General features: G+C 40.0%; 1 protein-coding gene across 1 annotated transcript in view; it reads right to left on the bottom strand.

The window, feature by feature from the left end:
* The window catches only part of LOC124159568 (multidrug resistance protein homolog 49-like), a 134,117-nt gene that overhangs the window by 23,109 nt on the left and 89,671 nt on the right, over positions 1-21,337 (bottom strand). Inside the window, exons 19-20 of the mRNA XM_046535467.1 lie at positions 12,133-12,336; positions 8,918-9,159 (exon numbers count right to left, since the gene is read on the bottom strand). Coding sequence (XP_046391423.1) covers positions 8,918-9,159; positions 12,133-12,336 — 446 coding nt within the window. The remainder of the gene's footprint in view (positions 1-8,917; positions 9,160-12,132; positions 12,337-21,337) is intronic.

Raw genomic sequence — 21,337 nt, 5'->3', positions numbered from 1 at the left:
TCCAGGATGGGTTCAAGAAAGATAATCTTGGTTGGGAGAAGGAAAATTCCAACGATTTATAAATGGTATACCAAACTTTGATGTATTTATGGTCACTGAATTTTTGAAAAAGGAGGACAGGTTCAACGCTCCATAGAAAGGCGAGACGTTAAGGCTAACAAGGGGAGACCTCGTACCTTGCTACATCTTTTCCAATTAGGGCCTTAGTTAGGCTGTAATTAATTAATTTCCATGCGTTACTTTTTACAAGTCATATATATACATTTAAAATATCCTGCGATTAATATTGGGTCGGTTGGGGTAGTGGTAGCGTGAACGATTTCCCACCCTTAACCAAATGGGATCATGGTTCAAGATTATGTCATGGCATTATTTTTTGTTGTCTTCATTGTGATCATACGGCGTCAAGTTTATCATTAACTATAATTGCAGCAATCATTGACATAAGACAATTTTTTTATCATCATAATGGCGTTTAGGTATTTTAACAGTGTCATTACAAACGCAGAGCTACGATGACTACAAGGGTTGGTGTGCGCTAAAATGTTAATTTTTTCTTTGCTTATACTGACCAACTTCCACATTAAAAATGAAAACCACTCTTTCAAGAGCACATACCATTAAAGGCTCGCGGCAAGCAATAATATGCGTACAGACATAATTAATAAGAACACAAAGTGAATATAAAATGCCATATATCTCGAACACTTGTAATTCACATTACTCCAAAGGGAGTTTACTTACTCAGTACCAACCAGTTTACCTAGGTAGCAGTGCTAAAAGAACCATTCCGAAATATAATTTCAATTAACAAATAGGATGAAATAAAAGTTGATAACCCTGGACCGGGCGCGCTGGCGTATAAAATACGTCAATCTTTGAAAACCAAGGATTTCAACATTGTACGTACATTCTGGGCTAGAATGGTCTCGTGTATTCCTACAATGTACTTAGACTGCCTATATTGCGAGTTTTCAAAGTTCGAGGTATTGTAGCTAATTTTTTAGATCAGCAAGATGAACCCGTCACCAGTGGAGTACAAATTACGCCGCGCGACCTGCTGTGTACCTTTATATCTGTATCACCTATAAATGTACTAATTTCAACAAATAAAGATTAACTTTAACAAAAATCGTTTGTTATCATATATGCACATATCATGGGCAAAGTACGCATTTTGCCCGGTCGTGTAACATAACAGTCGCGCCGTCATTCTTAAACCAAACTACTTTCAGTTTATAAATTACGTAGGTCTACGCGGAAGATGCTATATTTTGACTTAAAACACTTTCTGATGTGACTAAGGCACCTACTAAGTAAATTATTATAATATAAATATCAATTTGATCTTACAATACCTTCAAATGAACTTCAAAACAGAATATCATCGATAGGTAAGAGTCAGGAGCAGCCTTGAACCATTTATTCCGTATAGCTTGTGCTTAAGGCACGGGAATGAATATCTTCTCCAGGCTTTTGTTTCGACGTCGAGATGAAATTTGGAACAAAAAATCATTTGTAATTCTATTTTGAATTCATGTTTTCGGTACTAGACGACATTTTTAGGAAGCAAACTCCACCGATTCCCGGAAACTATCGCCGCGCTAAAGAAGGCGACGGAATACAGCGATACTCCACTGGTGACTACTGCCTTGTGACGTCACATCTCAATCAAGATGGAGGCACTGTGTTTCAGCGCAACATGAAATTTTCCGACTTTCAAAACGTTTTTAAGTGCATACCCCAGATGCAGGAAATAAAAGTGACTATACTAATGTTTCTTTTTTAGGCTAAACTTTCAAATTCAGCAATAAAAAAAAATTAGTGCACTTCCCTATTTCTGAATCGGAGATAACCGTATCATCGTAGCTACCAGTTTAGGATTGCCTGTTTAAGGTGACCTAATGAGAGTTTAAAGGAGATTTCTGCAGCCAAAACTTATTTCCCCATTCAGCATAATTGCGCTGGAGTTCCTTGGAGGAGGAAACGCCGACTCGATTGTCTGTATCGCCAATTTTTTTTCGGGGACCGATACCTTGATAATTATATGTCAGGCAGTATGCCGTTAGCGATAAATATATGATGATCAGGACGCAAATAACTTCTTTTTTACGAAGTAGAGCTAATAAAATACGACTGCTAGCAGACGACAACATCTCATTTTCAATTTCTTCTAAAGGCAATGTTTTTTGTACATGGACTTTCTAACTGGCTGTCAATGAAATTAAAAGGCTATTGCTTCTTAGTGTTCAATTCAGTTAAAGGCATTTTAAATTCGTTGTTCCAGCGATCAAGTATTGTATTTGGTTCAATGCAATTTCGTAATGCTGGACGCGCAAACACCCACTAGCACCATCTATCGGCGATTCCCTCGCACGGAAGCTTTTGGGCCACCTAGCGGCCGGGAGTTGGAGGGGGCTGGTTTCTGGTTTCAGAGTTGACCGTCTTCCAGCAATGTTCCCTGTTAATTTTTTCGAATCGTATTTGCGCAGACATGCGCAGTAGCGATGTACCGAATGCGGCCGGGGATATACCCGCCAATATCAACAATAGAAACAGAAATGGCTAACAAGTGGAATACACGACCTTCGGGTGGCTGATTGAGCTCAAATTTTCTGATTCGGTAGATCACGGCTATCAACTAAATATGCCGAAGCAAGGCGACGCACTTCTCATAACTCTTCGAGAAAAAAGCAATTAAAAATCGTAAGAAACGGGTCTAGGTATATATCCGGTATATCCGTCCCTCTATACAAGGCAGCGGTGGCCCAGTGGTAACGATGGTTGACTGTAGATGTAAAAGGATGGCGAGTTCGAACCTCACTCACATTACTTATTTTTATTTTATTTTTCAAGGATTTTATTGTTTGCATTTTTAAAGATTGTTTTCTTATCTTCGTTAGCTCAATGAACATATTTTTAATTCATTTTTTAACACGTTAAGCGCCGCAGCGGTCCGTAAGGACCGCTACGAAAATGTCCACTGTGGCCACGGCGGTCCCAGTGGACCGCCCAAAATATTTTCTTGAGAAGCATTAGGAAAGGCCGGAGGACCGCTGCTACAGTGCAAAACGCATTACGATCGGACCGCTATGGCCTCAAGGAGTAATACTGCTGGCAGAGGTTTTACGAAAATGGTATTTTTATAGCATTTTTTTCTTAAATTATGAAATGGTATTTTATTGGTAAATATTACATAAAAATTGTATTTGGTTACCACATTTGAGTTTATTAAACACTCGATTACATTTGAAGTACATAATATTCCTTTAGTTTCAGATACTTAACATTTTTTGATGTTCATTACATGGTCATTACTATTTATTTAAGTTATTTTTTATGATACAATGCAAAACAATCGATACAAAAGTAGGGGTTACCTTCGCAGTCTTCACAAAAGGTGGTTACCTTCGGCACCCTGTTTTTATTTATGAGCCCTTTTTTTTCTTTTCATAACATCCTTTGCAATACTTTCTCACTTTGTGGCTGGGACCACTCATTTTTTTTAGTGAATGAGGATAGCTTTTTCTTCTCTTCTTGAATGATGCCCCTCTTTCATCCCCTTCAGCCGCTTCCTCCTCGCCAAACAGAAGCTGATCAATTAATAACTCTCTAAAAACTGTAATGGGCATTGCGCAATCGTTAATTATTTTATATATAAAATGTGCATTAACTACGCTAGTCCCCAAAATTAATTCTATTGCCAATTTTCGGTACCATTTCAATGTTTTCCTCAATGCTGATCCATAGCTTGAAAGCTGGTCTGACAAATCAATGGAACTTTTTCCTTTATTGTAGTCCAAAATAGCTACGGGTTTTTTTTACAGACCCTGAATGTCTTTTGGTAACTACCATTTCGTCCTTGTGTGTAGTTGATAGAAGCAAAACATCTCGCCGGTCTCGCCATTTCATAATGCATATTCCTCGGTTATTCTCTTGCGCAACTATTTCCCCAACTTTCATATTTTTTTCTATTACATTCTTAGGGTTTCCCCGTCTATTACTTCGTAGTGTCCCAATTAGATGGGTCTTGTTGTCTAGAAGAGCATTTGCTTATTCTATACTTGTATAATAATTATCAGTTACCACGGTTCCTCCTGCATTTAGTAAATCTTTCGATAACCGCATTACTACATTCGTTGGCACGGAAACACTTGCATCCTTTTCTCTACCGCAATACATTTTCATGTTCCACGTGTATCCTTTATCTGCACACAATTTGAAAATTTTTATTCCATACTTGTGGGTTTTTTGTGGAATATACTGCTTAATTTTTAGGCGTCCCCTGAAAGGCACGAATGTCTCATCCACGCAAAAAGTTTCCCCTGGGGTAAAGCACTTTTTCCACTTCCCGATGAGGGAATTCATTAAGGGAACAATTTTGAAGCCTCTATCGCCATCTGGGCACTCTTCATTATTACTAAAATGCCACATTTTCAGTAGGATTTCAAACCTATTTCGTGACATCACATTAGGAAGGATGCTTATTCCGAAGAGTCTTCTTTTACACCAATAGTGGCGAAGTGTAGGCAGATCTACTATACCCATATATGTATCCGAGTATGCCAATAAATCTCTTCATTTCCCCTAACGTAGTAGGTTCCCACGAGTGTAATCTGGAATGCTCTCCGACGTCTTCGGTAGACATTAGAGTTTGTGTTGCATAGAGATTAGTTTGTTCACCATTTCTTTTATAATATCTGCATCTAAAAACAGTGAAAAAAATCTAAAGGAGTTCCACCAACTAATGCTGCTGCTATTTCCGGAGGAATGCCATGCGGTCCCTCAAACTCGAAGTTTTGGTGGTGGTCTGAAAGAATGAATTTTGAAGTTAGTATACAGATGGCCTATTTGTTCTTCCGGGTTTTACTTCCCCAAGGAAAGGGCATATTTACCTGTAGGATCACTCCAGCCATTACTGCAGTTCGGATGTACAGAGGATGACTCACTTGATTCACGTGGGTAGATTGTCGCAGGCATAATACTCTCATCGAAGACTCTTGCAGGATGTATCTCCGTAGTCTCTGCTTCTGAGCTCTCAAATTCTGAAGTTCCTCCTTCCTCATCGCTGCTGATATTGAAGTCTGGGTCTTGCAGAGAATCATCACTAGTGACCAGATCATCTTCTACATCAGACTCTACAACCAATGCACGAGTCAGCTATACTTCCATGAACATTAGGGCAAAATAAGCAATGCCTGACAAGTTTTTGACGCGGCCCACAAAAATTCAACAAGTAACGTTACATACCTTTTAAATTTTGGTAAGATTTTCTGGCTAGTTCCAAAATTCTCCTCGCTCATTCACTCATTTCAGCGGTCACTCAAGACGCACAATCGGATATATCTTGGACAACTTGGCACTTCGGAGAATGCTGGCAGACTGTGCCTGTTACTAGCTTGGGGCATCACACAAACCGCTGAGTGAGAATGGTAACAATGTAGTATAATAACTTTTCGTCCCTCGATGGATCGGTAAATGGAAATTCTAGACAAGGAAAGGTTTCTGACGGGTGTCGTCATGAATGAGCAGCAAAATATCGTTAAAATGTTGCATGAAATGTAAACATGAGCTCGAATTTACTGCCTTAGAGCCAGATGAACTCCAAAGCTTATATTTGTATTACTAAGTAAGACTGCACTCAGTCCGAGGTGACTCGTGGACGAAAAATAATATGTGGAAGGGGGAGCGCTCATTGAAAGCATCAAGTGTCGCTTTGTAACCTAGATAACATTTTAAATCTGAAAAAAAAGAAGAAGAGTAACACAGAACGCAAGGAAAGGTTGAAAAGTAGGCATTCAACCTTGATAATATCAAATAACCAGCCAGACATAGAAAAAATAATTATGTGACGTGGACCGCTAAGGGACCGCTATGGCAACAGAAGTCCCATATAGACCGTGGTGGCCGCGGCGGTCCCTAGGGACCGCCTTTTGAAATTTTCGTGAAATTAGCAAAATAAGGCAAATTACTTATCCATAATGATTTTTTAAAACATTATCGTGATTTTCCAAGTGAAAAAAGAAAAAAAAAATATTTGGCCCTGATGAACTTAATTAAAAATTCAGGTAGGCGCCCAACGTGTTAAATAATAATAAGTGCTGAAAGGGGTAGGCAATGAAGCAAAGGCTATATAATAGCCTTTCCAAGGGCGATTTTGTCTTTATTTGTCCCCTCTAGGTATATTAGGGTATTGCGAGTGTAAATTGTCTTCTGTAGGGGTAGGGTCAGAATAATGACATTTAAATTATTAATTGGGAGGGAAATCCACCCTCTCGACGGATTATGCTTTCATTGGGAGTTTAATTGAGAAAATTATTCGTAAGCGTGAATGACGCGTGTATACCGTCAAAAATACAGGGCAGTCGATGCGGCGGAGGAAAGAACGCGTTCTCCGTTTGTTCGAGTAGTATCCCGAAACTTGCAAACGAAGAATTTAGTAAAATAAAAAAAGTACCGTGAGAGAGGACCGAACTCGCCGTCCTTACATCCACAGCCAATCAGCGTTACCACTGGGCCACCGCAACCTTGAGGAAGACGTAAGGAAATACCGGATATATACCGTAGACCCGTTTTTTTACGATTTTTAATTGCTTTTTTCTCGAAAAGTTTTGAGAAGTGCGTCGTCTTGCTTCGGCATATTTAATTGATAGCCGTGATCTACCGAATCAGAAAATTTGAGCTCAATCGGTCACCCGAAGGTCGTGTATTCCCCATGTAAGTCGGAGCGCATGGCCAGGCAGGAGCAGGAAATTCTGTGCAATTTGGTGGTCAAGTACAAGGACGTAATTGAGTGTAAGCGCTCGGATGCGGAGTCCGTTTTAAGCAAGGCAAGATGTTGGCAGAAAATAACGGAAGAGTTTAATAATCATGGATGAATAATCATCATCGTCTCGCAATGGTGGAAGTCACCTCAAACGCTTTGAGCCGACAATAATCTAACCTCAAAGTTTGAGCCGAGGCTGGCCTCAAAATTCGACGTTTTTGAGGTTGAGGTCGGCTTTATGATATCGCATCTCCTCCTCCTGACGACAATGAGGTGGAGGCCGGCTTCGAGGGGACTTTTATGATACGGGCCTGAGACTATCCATACCTTCCCACTAAGCTTCCTTATTCGTCATTCACCGCCTTCTTCCCCTCCCACAAAAGTTGATTGAACTTCTCTCCGCCCTAATGACCCACCCGAGCTGGACCTTCTAGGAATGAAGGGAGGGCCACCGCGAGGCGTTTTGACAAGGCTTTTGTTCTCTGTCCCTCATGCAGCGATGGAAAGATAAAGAAAAAGCAGGCTATTGCATCTAATTGTCTCCTTGCACTCCCAACCTTTTTCGCGATAAGGGTTTTCTACTCTTGCCTGGCCTAACGATCTGGGTATTCCCTGATCCTTGGCAGTCGACACATTACCACCCCTTCACCTCAAAACAACCTACCTGGCATTCCTTCTCCTTTCTCCTCCTCACTCACCCCTTCACGTTAGTAAAATCCCAATGAATAAAATATCTGTGCATTTGAGTACACAGAGAAACGAGAAATATATTTAGAAATTTTCACTTCACGGTTAATTGTCTATTATCCTATTCATCATGAAACGATTTTTACCATGTAAATACTAAACTAATGGTCAGGAAAAATAAATTATTTTCTATCACACAATTACTTGGGTAGTTATCTTGATTTCACCCCAATGGTAAACTGTCACGACATCGGAAATTATATAAACGTCAGCGATTTTGCATTGACTACTGTAGCCGCAAAGGAATATTTTCGAATGAGAGGTACAAGACATATAACAGTAACCGTGCAATGTGTTCTTCACGGTAGTCGGTGAAACCTCTGAATCTCCTGGAAAGTTACAGTTGCTCATCCAACGAGAAATATTCACACGACGGTGAGGAAGCATTATTCTACGAATTCGGATAATGCATTGCGTTAAAAATTTATTTGATTTGCTGCTTGGTGTAATTCTAAACAGAGTAACACTGGGATTTACTCAAAGGTGACTATCACCACGGCAGGTACGTGGACGCAAAACGGAGGTGCCTAAGCAAAACTAGGACGGAAGCCATGGAAAAAACAACTTATCTTAGCCATGAGTTTCTATGAATAATTCTTGCAAAAAGATGAAGTTTTGTCAATGAACATTATAACGAGGCAAACATAATGATTCTTAGCTAAAAGAGAAAGCACAATTGATATTGTAACATTTTCCTTTTGTTAAACAATTTCACTTAGTTTATAAGTTAAAAAAATAAATAATAGGATTATAAATAGATTATAGCATTTCATACGAAACACAATTGCTTTGAAATTAGCGTTCAGAGTGCAGTACCTGAAGTAGCGACGAGGAAATTCTCGGCCCAAGCAAAACTAAGTAGGAGGCCCAGGAAAAAACAACTTTGGCTAGCCATGAGATTCTATGAATTATTCTTGTAAAAAGATGAAGTTTTGTCAATGAACATTATATCGAGGCAAAAATTATGATTCTTAGTGGAAATAGAAAGCAAAATTGGTATAGCAATATTTTCCTATTTTTAACAATTTCATTTTGTTTATAAAGTTTAGAAAATTAAATAATAATATTATAAATAGATTAGAGCATTTCATACGAAACATAATTGCTTTGACATTAACATTGAGAGTGCAGTCGCCGACGTAGCGACGAGGATAAACTGAGCGCCGCAGCGGCGCCGTAAATCCAACGACGTAACTTTTTTCATTAGAGGCCAATAAAATGTAAACTATCAACACTATGCAAACAACATTTTATGTGTAGACGAAGAAAGCAGAAAAAATAGACTACTGAAAATTTCAAAATGATCCATTGGAATGGAAAATTTTTACACCACTTTTAAAACCACGCTAAGGCGCAGATATAATCCATATGAGGGTTAAAAACCTGACTCACGTCAATACTTACTTGATGACCTTTTTGTAGTGGAGGCCTTCCGTCGCTATGAGGTATCCGCCATAATAGATGGCGCCGGCGTAGACCACGAAAGGCACTGACTGACCGAGGCCGAATACAAGTCCTCGCAAGTGTGCTTTCCGCTTTCCTGATATGTGAGGCTTTATGAGCTCTTTCACGTATGCGTCCTTGAATCTGCCCTCCAGCCCCAAACTCGCCACCGTTCGTATGTTACCTATGGCCTCCACTGCTATCTGCAATCAGCGGAGGTGAACAAAAAAAATTACCGGTTAATGCTGAAGTGAATATCGGTAAAAAGAAATTAGTTAAATTAAAAAATTTACTTTTCTGACAAACCAACTGAAAGTTAAAGTTGAAGGAGTAACTTTTTCACAGCAGTTATCTGGTTGTCGGTACACTTCCCAATCCTCGCACCTGCCGTTTCGTGAGCACCTTCCTCATATACACCGCACTGTCATGATTTCGCCATTTGAGGTAGCTTCGTGGGTATTATCGTGTCGTGAGCTCTCCCGTCTTCTCTTCTAACGGAAACTTTGGCCGTCAATCCACTCGATAACGCGTTTGTTTGGATGTATTCGTGTGGACCTGTCCATTACTTTCTTTGGCTACTACCCAGCTACATTGCACTTTTAGATACCGGTTTATTTGCTGCAGTCTACTCGACATGCTTCTTTCCACCATTGGAGTGCATCGACATTAAACAAAGTTTAACGAATGAAATGAACTGTAGTTAGGTTCGAATCAGTTTATATAAGTTGAATCGAATAAAATAAGCGATTAAATTAAATATTGTACGAAAATTGGTACGATTGATTTTTATCGTTTGTTGATTTTGGTCATGCCGTTTGGTATGCCGTTGGAAGTCACGTTCATGCAAGTCAAATATCTGAGAGTTACGATAACTTCAAGCCTACCGTGGGAAACTCGTATAAGAAAAATTGGTGACGAATCCCAAAAGAAGCTGGGTACTTCATCTGGTGCATTGTGGGAAGGCCCTAGGGTGAGAATGCGGGCTTTACTGGGCTAGCGTCAAATCGCGCTTCGAAAACAGAGCGCAGGAATATGGTGCAGCTGCACTCGCTGAGGGAGCTGAAAGTGATACGCGGAAAACACCAAACAATGAAATGTATTACCTGTCATTAGTGCTCCACGAAAGATTTTATCAATTAGTGAAGCTATCGCCAAAATGATATACCTCGATTAAAAAACCAGATAAATGACTTGCGTAAAATTGAGAAAATGATATGTCTAAAGACGGCGGCATTCCGACCGTATTCATTTGCGTTAGGCACATTTTTAAGAAAAACGTCGATTTCCGTTTTGAAGCAATGGGGTCGTTTCGTATTAATTTTTATTGCCTAATTCGAAAGATTATTACTCCTGGTGTACGCATTTCGCGCTTTTATATTTTTAAATGACGATGTCTATTTTTCGCGATTACAGGAAAAGTGAAATTTTTTAAGCGCGCGAAAACGCGATGCTAAGTATTAATGCTGGGAAAAGCCCGCGTGACTTATTTATGATTCCAGCTGTCGCCGTGTGAGGTGACCTTAGGACGAGGCTTTGAGCGCTGATACGACGCAGGCTGCAAGCAGGTAGCGCTTGGCTTAAATAAGGATTATTATTAACCTATCAAACGAAGGAATCTCTCCGAACTAGGTAATTTTAATGAGTGATTATTAAGAGATGTTTCTCTGAGCTCTGTACCTCATTCATGCATTGGTAATCTTGGCCGTTTTACACGGTACACGGAATTGCGCAATCTGACGTACGTGCGAAGGCGCAATCAAAATTGCGTCGTGTAAAGCGGTGAATTGCTAGATCACATGCGAGAATGCGTGGATGCAAGACGGCAAAATAGCCCGTTCTAATTTCGTTGATGCATTCGCGCAATTCCACGCCATTTTAGAAATTAATGCAGCTCTAACCTGCGCAGTTCCGTGCCCCGTGTAAAACGGCCTTTAGATAATGTTAAACTCCTATCTACTCGTATAGAGACTAGGTCCCTGTGACGTCACGTGGAGTGGCATCGCATGGGCGTCATTCTGGCCTTTTTCAAATGCGTTTAAAAATTGACCAATAACATTCCTCTAAACTGGGATTTCTAAAACCAAATAATTTGTATATTATGAATACACTAATGGTGGGAAACTAATCGCAATCAATGCCTTTCGTGTTCTTTGATGAAGGAAACTACCATATTGAATGCTGGAACTCGGAAGAGATAGATAGAAGGAGTGCACCGTGCCGCAAACCCACTTGGCGGCGTGTTGACGGCACGTTACGAATGTACTTCAGCTCTTGTCAGATAAATGATACGTAGGTTTGTTGCTCAAGTTTTGCTTCAAAATCTGCTGCCAATGTTTCTTTGAGAATGGTGACATTTGGAAAAGAATAATATAAACACAATGAATCTCTTTTGTTGACAATTTTTCGAAAGACTGAGTATGAGGCGTAAACATCGTCATAATTTTGTTGTATTTGGACGATTTTTTTGTCATCAGTAGCGTAACACGGTTAAATTTTATTGGGATAAAAGTCGCGAAAATGAAGTATTTCATTTCATACCTTTACTCAATAGGTGAGTAAACAAGTAAAGTAAACAATGGATTTTAGAAAGCGATACCACTTTGCGGTATTCCATCGTTTTTGGCTTTGCTGTTTCGCACTTGTTTTCGTAGAATATTTTGGTAGTCCTATAGACCTCACATTTATAAAATGAAATTGGGAATGTAAGTGATAGAATACATTAAAGATTAATGTAAAAACCACGCTTGTATTTAATCTGAGCAGAAGTAAGTTTTATGATGCATTACAAAATGAAAACTCACATTCTAATTTGAACGAAAAAGGATAGAAATCAAATTCTTTCGCAGTAAATATTCATTGATATAAAACATAACATGTCATTGGTGCCATGATGAATTTACATCACTCCAGTGTTAAATTTGAAGCGAATGGGCTCCACGTTTTTGGTTTTAAACCAATATTTTTTACTTTTATGTGTAATTTTTTAAGCCTAATGCTATGGACCAAGGAGGGGTTGTCCATTTTCTTTTATTTAGTTTGAATAAACGCGTGTGTTTTTTTATATATTTTTATATTCTATACCATCTCAGTTTTCGGCAGCCGACATCATTCTCTTGATCCCGGCAGTTAGAATGTATTGATAATAAAGCATAAATAAATAAATAAATAATAAATACCTTGGAAGATCTTTCCAGAGCTTTCTTTTCATTTAAATTCTGCGTTCGAATTAAGATGCCTTCGAAGGATACAGAAGCAAGAACAATTGGGATGGAAGTGGCCGTGACCAAACCAAGCTTCCAGTCGTAAGTGAGGGCGAGGACAACTCCCAACACGAGGGTCGCAAAAGCCTGCACCATTACTCCGATCCGACTCCCGGTTGCCTGGAGAGGAATGAAATCACAGTGTAAATCAATTGTGATCGAGATGAAATATGGAAGCGTAACACTCTCCCAAAACTTTGTCATACACTATAAACGAACTATAAGATAGAATACAATAGTTTTGTAGGATTGGACCGTAGATCCATAGGAAAATCAAATATGTAACGAAATTGAAATTAATAATGCAATGACGCTAAAAAAAATATACCACAATTATGAGAAATAATAAAGCAAAATAATTCATTTCAATTCATTCATAATAGTTTTATAAATAAAATAAATTAATTGTGAATAATGCAGTAATTATTCAAATTACTTCAGTTACGAGAAAAAACTCAACGTCTTACAATGCACATAAGGCTTTGTTTCATTCTAAAAGGTCATGGTAAAATGACGCAATTAGATAAAATCATCAACCTGTCCTAAGTCATACCAACAAGTATCAACTCATACAGAAACTAAGGTACTTAATATGTACAGGAAAATGAATATACTATTGTGTATCAGTGCAACTGCTCCTCACCGTATCACTTTCCATATGGCCCTCATATAAACATACAACAGCCCCTTGGGATACGGACGAAAGTGATGACAGGGATACCACGCACGAGAAAGGTGGTATCGAGTTTGAAGTAGGCTCAAACGAGAGACTTGTTCTGATCACTAAGATAAGTCTCTATGATGTAGTCCGCCATCTGATGCTGACATTGTCTAAAAAGGCAATAAATTTAAGAGTAAATTGCCGGCCTCGGTGGCGGCGGGGTAAAGTCCTCGCCTGCCAATCCGTAGGTCGTGGGTTCGAATCCCGCCTGGGTAGGTGATCCCTAACCAGGGCATGGATGTTTGTGTTGTACTTTGTTAATATTGAATACCCTCGTTGTAAAAGGCCGTTATGTGCTGTTTACGGGGGATGTGACAAATAAATAAATAAATGGGGATGATTTTTTAGAACAGTGTGATAGGTGACATAGTCAGTGACAAAATGTTGCATGGTCCGGATATTTTCCGTATTAAGGCTGTTCTATCCCAATAGGGTGGTTTCCTATTATTTTTTTATTGCCTAAATCGAAAGATTATTACTCCTGGAGTACGTATTTCACTCTGTTAGATTTTTAAATGACGATATCTATTTTTCGTGATTAAATGAAAAGTGAAAATTTTCAAGCGCGCGAAAACGCGACGGCTAAGTATGAATGCTGGGAAAACGCCGTGTGACGTCGTTCTGGTTCCCACTGCTGCAAGTGAGGTGACCTTGGGGCGAGGCTTTGAGCGCTGATACGACGCAGAATGCTAGCAGGTGGCGCTTGGCTTAAATAAGGATTCATCATCACATCATCATCACTGGTCAACAATCCTAGGATTGGTTTGACGCAGCTCTCCACTCAGTTCTCCTATCAGCTAATCTTTTCACACCTACGTAATTCTTCTCTTTCACATCTCTCTTTACTTGTTCCATATATTTTGTCCGAGGTCTTCCTTTTCCAATCTTGCCTTCCACTTGCCCTTCGACGATTGTCTTCATCAGGCCATCATGTCTCAAGATGTGGCCTATAAGGTTGTTCCGTCTTCTTATTAAGGTTTTCATGAGGCTTCTCTTCTCTCCTACCCTTCTTGGGACTTCCTCGTTACTAACTCGGTCAATCCATTTGATTTTCATCATTCTTCTGTAGCACCACATTTCAAAGGTCTCTATCCTTGCTTTCTCCGCTGCGGTCATTGTCCATGCCTCACTTCCGTATAGGAGCATACTCCAGATGTAGGTTCTTATGAATTGTTACTTTACTTCCATATTTAACTTTCCCGCTGTAAGCAGGTCTCTCTTTTGGTGGAATGCTCTCTTCGCCTGTAGGGGCTTTCTCTAACTCGTTAACGTTTTGTTGTTAACGGGTTGTTAACGAAAGTCCTCTCTTGCAACCTCAGAGTAAGGATGGGGGAGAGTGCGCTTTGGCTACTGCGCATGTAGTCAAGATCCCGCATATACAGCATATACATCCCACACTTCCCACAATTCTTCCCACAATTCTTCCCACAAGGGATTCCCGCACTACTTCCCACGATCACGTGGTAACCATGTTGACTACAAGAATCTGCTACTGCGCAGCCTGAAAGCGCCCTCTACCCCAATCCTTACTCTGAGCTTGCAACGATACCCTCTTATCGAAAGTGTGTTTCTGTATCTCACCTTAACGACAGCTCGTCGTTGCAAAACAAGACCACGGCTCGTCGATAGCAAACAATACACCGTCGGCGCCTGCGAGTGAGGCTAGAATTTTCAACCAATCACATGCCTAGATTTATTCGTTCGGTAGCATTAAGAAGCAGTGCCTAACTACGGTAACTAATGAACGATAAATAAACAAGAAGCTGCTAAAGAACGCACCGGTCGATTTGGAAAAGAATAATAAATGATGGAGAAAACTGATGAGTATCATTTTAGTAGTGGATTCATTTACTGTTTTTATAATGTGTCGTAATATATTTCCATGAAGAACAAAATAAAATAAGGGGGAAATTAGTGTAAGTAAGCGTGTATATTCAAGGATTCAACAGTCGTCGATGGAAGAATATCGGCAACTTTTGGTGCATTGTGTATCGTAATTTTCAAGTATAATTATCTTGAAGAGGACTTTGTCTGCTACTTACTCGTTCACCTACGCCTATAATAATTTTACTCTCGTGGTTATAGTAGTGACAAAATTATTTTTATTAGTATTATAACGATATAAATTTCGGAGTGCCTCTTCAGCCACGGCTTGTTTACATCGTTTAACTTATTTCCGCTATAAGTCCACAACTTCCACAGTGGTAGTTATTCAATTAGAAAAACTTATTGGCGCTTTCATCATATTTTGGGATGTTTGATATCAATTCGTTAATAAAAAATACCGAGATTACGCGGATGTCATGGAAGGAATCATCGCGAGTGTTGTGATTGTGAACTCGTGTCACAAACTTAACGTTTTTTAGTGTCAATTTCTTGAGTAAAGATTACGGAAGTGTTAATGTTGTTGGTGTTGTTGTTACTTAAAATTATATTCTACGCAAAGCGAAGATAAACACAATGAAGTAAACATAGAAAAAAATGCGCATTTAAGGAAGTAATATAATATTTTCATAGTCACTCACCATGTTGAGGCATCGAATTACTGATTAAACTCACACAAAAGCAAAACGTAGCATAGGTTAATCGTTGCGGTAGCCACAATTAGGCATAGAAAATCACTGCAATCAGCAACTGCAAATGATATTAAAATAAGTGTATGCATGGACCCATCAAAACACAGGCATATTATTCGTTGGGACTTAGTTTAACAGCATTGCAAAAGTTAAAAGTGACGACTAATGAGTTCTGAGTAAAAGAGGGAAACCGTTATTTTTTTCGCGAACGGTGGCTTAAGCCAGCCAAAAAAGGTATCAAAGATCTGTCAGTGTTAGGGCCATATCGGGGGTTATTCAAACGGTTGTTCCGAATTAAAAGTCCTTCGAAAATTAGGATTCTGAGTATTCCTAAGTCGTTCTCTCTGCACTAGATGCTTGATTATATTTGATCTATCCTCAAGAGTGATTAGCTCCCTACCTAAAAAGTGAAGTCCCATCAATCGAGCCGAAAGAAACTACCGACTAAAAATAATCTAAGCACCAAAATTGGGATGTGTAAATATTATTTTCACACCAATTTTTACAAGGTTAATAACTTTCTCAAATCTACTTCAAACAGCACGTTTACTCCCCCGCAAAAACTAATGTCTCTGTTGCCACTATTTATACTAATTGATTACAGCAAAACGTTTTAAAGCTTTCCATCTCCTTCGCAAAAGTGTTCCTACAATTTTTCAAGTGAATATACCTTTATCGCTTTGTTGTAGCAGAATTAAAACTTTAAAACCGATACCGAAAAACATTATAGCGGGCGTCGATAAGCTTAAGACGGGCTCCCAAGGCCCCCGATAAGCTATCGGCATTTTTCGTTAGTGCTATCGAGAAAATATCGTTAAGCGAGCGTAGAGAAAACCAATTGTCGTTAGTTAAGATTTTCGATAAGCTAACGACGCAGCAACGTCGATAAGACTTGCTATCGAGTTAGAGAAAGCCCCTACTGGGCTATTCTGCTGATAATTTCTTTCTTGCTTCTCCCGTCACTAGTTATCTTGCTTCCCAAATAACAGAATTCATCCACCTCTATCAGTTTTTGCCTCCCTATTTTAATGTTGGTCTTGACTTCTTCTCTTCTGCTGCATACTAATATATCTATATGCTATCTTGGTTTTCTTCGTGCTTATTTTCAGTTGATATCTACTCATTACCCTACCCATATTAGCCAGAATATTTTTCAAATCCTTCTCTGTTTCTACTATAACGGCTATGTCATCGGCAAATCTAAGCATGCTAATTTTTTCTCCATGGATATTCACTCCCAATTCCATTTCTTTGATTTCATTAATGGCTTTCTCAATGTAAACGTTGAAAATTACGGGTGACAATGTACAGCCTTGTCGCACTCCTTTCTTAATTCTTGCTTCTTCACAGCTGGGCCCTGATTTTATCACGGCTACTTGGTTTTTGTATAAACTGTGGATGATTCTTCTGTCATCATAAAGAACCCCAATTTCCTTTAGGATTCCAAGCATTGTGCTCCAATCCACGTTGTCAAATGCTTTCTCTAAGTCCACAAACGCAACGAATGTTGGCTTGTTCTTTTCCATTCTCTTCTCTATGAGCAGTCTTAGGGCCAATATTGCTTCCCTTGTGCCTTTGTTTTTTCTGAATCCAAATTGGTCCTCATCCAAGTACTCTTCTGCTTTTCTTTCTATTCTTCTATAGATGATCCTTGTGAGTATCTTTGACGCATGTGTAGTAAGGCTTATGGTCCTAAAATCTTCGCACTTCTCCGCTCTTTTCTTCTTAGGAATAGGGATTATAATGTTCCTCTCGAAATCCTTTGGTATCTCACCTGTCGTATACATTTCACTAATGATTTTGTATAGCTGGTTCAACGTCTTCTCTCCTGAATTTTTAATTAGCTCTGCAGGAATGTCATCAATGCCAGACGCTTTATTTATCCTGAGGTCTTACAGCCGCATCAAATTCCGATCTTAAAATTGGGGCTCCCATGCCATCGGCATCCACTTCCCTCTCGTTTTCGATAGCATTCGTTCTGAGGCGACTTCCTTTGTACAAATCTTCCAGATATTCCTTCCATCTCTTCCCTTTTTCTTCGTTTTCAATCAATAGTTCTCCGTTCTTGTCCCTAAGGGTATTACGTCTTACGTCCCTTTCCTTAAAGTGGTTCCTCACAATCCTATAAGCGGCCTCTACTTTTCCATGTTTAAGATTGTTTTGCACGTCTTCGCAAATGCTTTTCATCCACGTTTCTCTAGCCTTCCGCGCTTTACGACATATTTCGTTCCTTATTCTCTTGTAACGATTCTGTCCTTCCTCTGTTTTCGCAGCCTTGTATTTTCTTCTTTCTTCAATGAGATCTAATACTTCCTGCGTGATCCATGGTTTTTTCATAACGACTCTTCTTTTACCAAGAACTTCCTCAGCTGCCGCCTGCAGACCACTTCTAATAGTTTTCCAACTCTCTTCCATTGGTTTGTTGGTCGTATCCTCCCCTATTTTATTTTCTACAGCCTCTTTAAAAGCCAGTTAATGCTGAACCTCCCTCAATTTTTCAACCTTCCATATGTTTTTCACGGCTTTCTTCAACTTTTTAAATTTAAGGTGGCATTTCATCATAACTAAATTATGGTCACTATCGATATCTGCCCCTGGATAACTTTTGCAGTCCTTCACCTGGTTCCTGAATCTTTGTTTCACTAGAATGTAGTCGATTTGGAATATTCTACGGTCTCCTGGCATCTTCCACGAGTATCTTCTTCGCAGGGGATTTTTGAATAAAGTGTTGGCAACCACTAGCCTGTAATCCGTGCAGAATTCAAGTAGCCTTTCTCCTCTTTCATTTCGGTTACCCAACCCATATTTCCCAGTTATTATTCCGTCTTGACCTTCGCCGACGACGGCGTTCCAGTCACCTAAAATAATAAGATTTTCTTCCCCTCTTACCTGCTTGATAACTTCCGCTATATCTTGGTAGATATCTTCTACTTCTTCGTCTTCATAATCTGACGTAGGCATGTTAACCTGTACCACTACAGTAGCTACGGGTTTAGTATCTATCTTCACCATTACTATCCTTTCATTAAACTGCAGGTAGCTTTAACACGCATCCCGGCGCTCTTTCTAAGCATTATGCCTACTCCAGCATTACCATTTAGCGATCCCGTGTGTATCATTCTGTAGCTTCCACTCCAAAAGTCTCCTTCCTGGGGCCACTTCATTTCGCTGATGCCTAATACATCGAGGTTCATTCTTCGCATCTCCACCTTCAAGTTCTCTAGCTTACCGCAGGTATGAAGTGATCTGACGTTCCATGTTCCTATCCGTAACATTCTATCTCGTTTGACCGATGTACCCTCTCGAGTAGTCCCCGCCCGGAGATCCGAATGGGGGACTAGTTTACCTCCGGAATATTTTACCCGAGAGAATTCCATCATGTCGTTACATAAATTGAGTGGAGTAGCTGTGACTCCTCGGGATGATAATGTGGTGGTTTTCCCCTTGCCTTCCACATCGCAGTACTACAGCCGTTAAAGTAAATGTTACCACGCCCGTAGTGGAATGTGTGTCGCTGTACCGACCAGTATGGTCTCTACCTTCGCACATGTGAAGAAGAGCTGCTGCCCTCTCCCCCGGGTGATGAGAGGCATAATTGTTGGCGGCCCCCAGTCGCCAAGTCACGGTATCTTCACAGGTTTTGGTATATTTTAAATGGTCTACCTTACCCAAGGGTAGCCCAATACCCCCTCAGAATACCGCCGCTTTTTGTCCACGACTGCTTATTCGACGAGAGAACTCGCTTATCTCGCAGCTAACCTCTATATCTAAAGGTCGACCCACCATCCGCAACCCGGTGGACGCATTCGGTGGCTTTAAGCTCAGCCGCGAGAAATAAGGATTATTAATACCTTATCAAAGGAAGGTAACTTTCCGACCATAGGCAGTTTTAATAGGTGATTATTAAGACACATTTCCCTGAACTCTGAGCCTCATGCATGCATTGGTAATCTCAGATGATGTAAAACTCCTGTCTAATCGTGTAGAAACTAGGTCCCTGTGACGTCACGTGGAGTGGAATCGCATGGTCGCCAATCTGGCCTTTTAGGATAAAATATAGGATAGGTGAGAGGATAAAATTGACCATTGCCATTCGTATAAACTGGGATTTCTAAAACCAAATAAAATGTATATTATGAATACACTAATGGTGGGTAACAAATCGCAATCAATGCATTTCGTATTCTTTGATGAAGGAAACTACCCTGTTCAAAAATCCAAATGTATCGGTCGCCAGTTTTTAGTTCCTAAGTCGGCCGCTACGGCCAGTGGAATGGGAAGCCTCCCTGAGCAGTCGCTGATCGAAGGAAAAAAAAGAGTAGCGATCGAGCTTCGCTCCGACCGAAAAAAACACCCGACGCGGTATCACATTTCACTGCGGAGGGGCGATGCTGAGAGTGGTCAGGATTCGAAGGTTGACTTTTGCTCTCTGGTGGCATTAGTCCCTTCTCAGCCACTCAGTAGACGTTTCTCGGCAGAATCCAAATACGCACGCTCTCGACGAGACTGGCAAGTACGGGTGGCTATTATAAAGAATGGCGATTACTTGCATTGTTCTCTCCTTATTCGACTCTCCTCGAAGGGGAGAGCTGGTCAACGTTCACATTACAAAATTGTTAAGTGCTATTCAAAGCATCGTAAAAGTCAATTACGCCAACCGAAATGCGCCTACTTCGTGAAATTTTTTAAAAAGTACACCTCGAAAATTTTTACGATATTTCCTAGTATGAATGAAATAGTAATCAATGCGATAGAGGGAGAGCACTAATGAGAAATATGACAAATAATTAGTGAAAACAATGATTTTCAATCAGCTTTAATATTTATTAATTTGTTAATTAATGTGGTAATAACAACATACATTGCGTATTGGATCAGACATCACAAAGAGCTTGGATGTGGCCAATTACCCGGAATACATCACATCGGGTCATATTGACGTCTTTTTTCTTCCATGTTTTTTTAATAAAATAATGTCGTTCGAACTGAAGTTTTTCTGGTTTCTAATTTATTGTAATTCTACCTCTAAGTAAAGTTAAATGTTGAAGGTGTTCCTCAGTTTCGATGCAACCGATGTTTTGACCCGACGCGACCGTAAGTGTTACAATTTATTATCGCAACCATGGGCGGATCCAGGATTTCTTTCTGGGAGGGGCACAAGAAAGGCCGTATCCAGGATTTTGTTCAGGGGGGGGCACAAGGATACCTCGTAATACGAAACGAACGAAATGATAATGGGACCGTATTTAAAATATAGCATATTTTTAAGGGTCTGGGGGGGGGGGCACGTGCCCCCCCCTGGATCCGCCTATGATCGCAAACGATCCATTGTAAAGACGATTAACATTCTTTCGCTCGCATTTGCTTGGTGAAATCGCCAATGCTTGCAGTTGAACTTCTTCTGCCACGGTGAAAATACTTACAAGAGCAACATTTAGCTGTCATAAAAAAATCCATTTATGTATTACTACTTTTCTCAACTGTGTGAACTTATAAAATTTCCAAACTCTGTTATGTATAATCTATATTTATTATTTAAGTTTCTGCTAACACAAACACCACACTACACCGACAACATAAACACCTGCGCAAAAAATATTGTAATGTCCTTTGGCTGGTTGGGGTAATTGAATTTACCGGAACAGCTGATACGCGCCTTCGGCGCGCCAATAATGAGAGATGAGAACTTTTCACCTTCGACCTGAAGACGGGAGCAGGATGGCTCCCGAAACTGTTGTCATCCAAAAACAACCAACGCGACTGAGGAACCCAAAAATCAGCACTGACCATGATCAACGCCGCGGAAACCTACGCTAGAATAGAA

The sequence above is a fragment of the Ischnura elegans genome, chromosome 5 (genome assembly GCF_921293095.1).
Source record: "Ischnura elegans chromosome 5, ioIscEleg1.1, whole genome shotgun sequence".
Lineage (NCBI taxonomy): Eukaryota > Metazoa > Arthropoda > Insecta > Odonata > Coenagrionidae > Ischnura > Ischnura elegans.
This window is presented reverse-complemented; position numbering and strand designations above follow the sequence as displayed.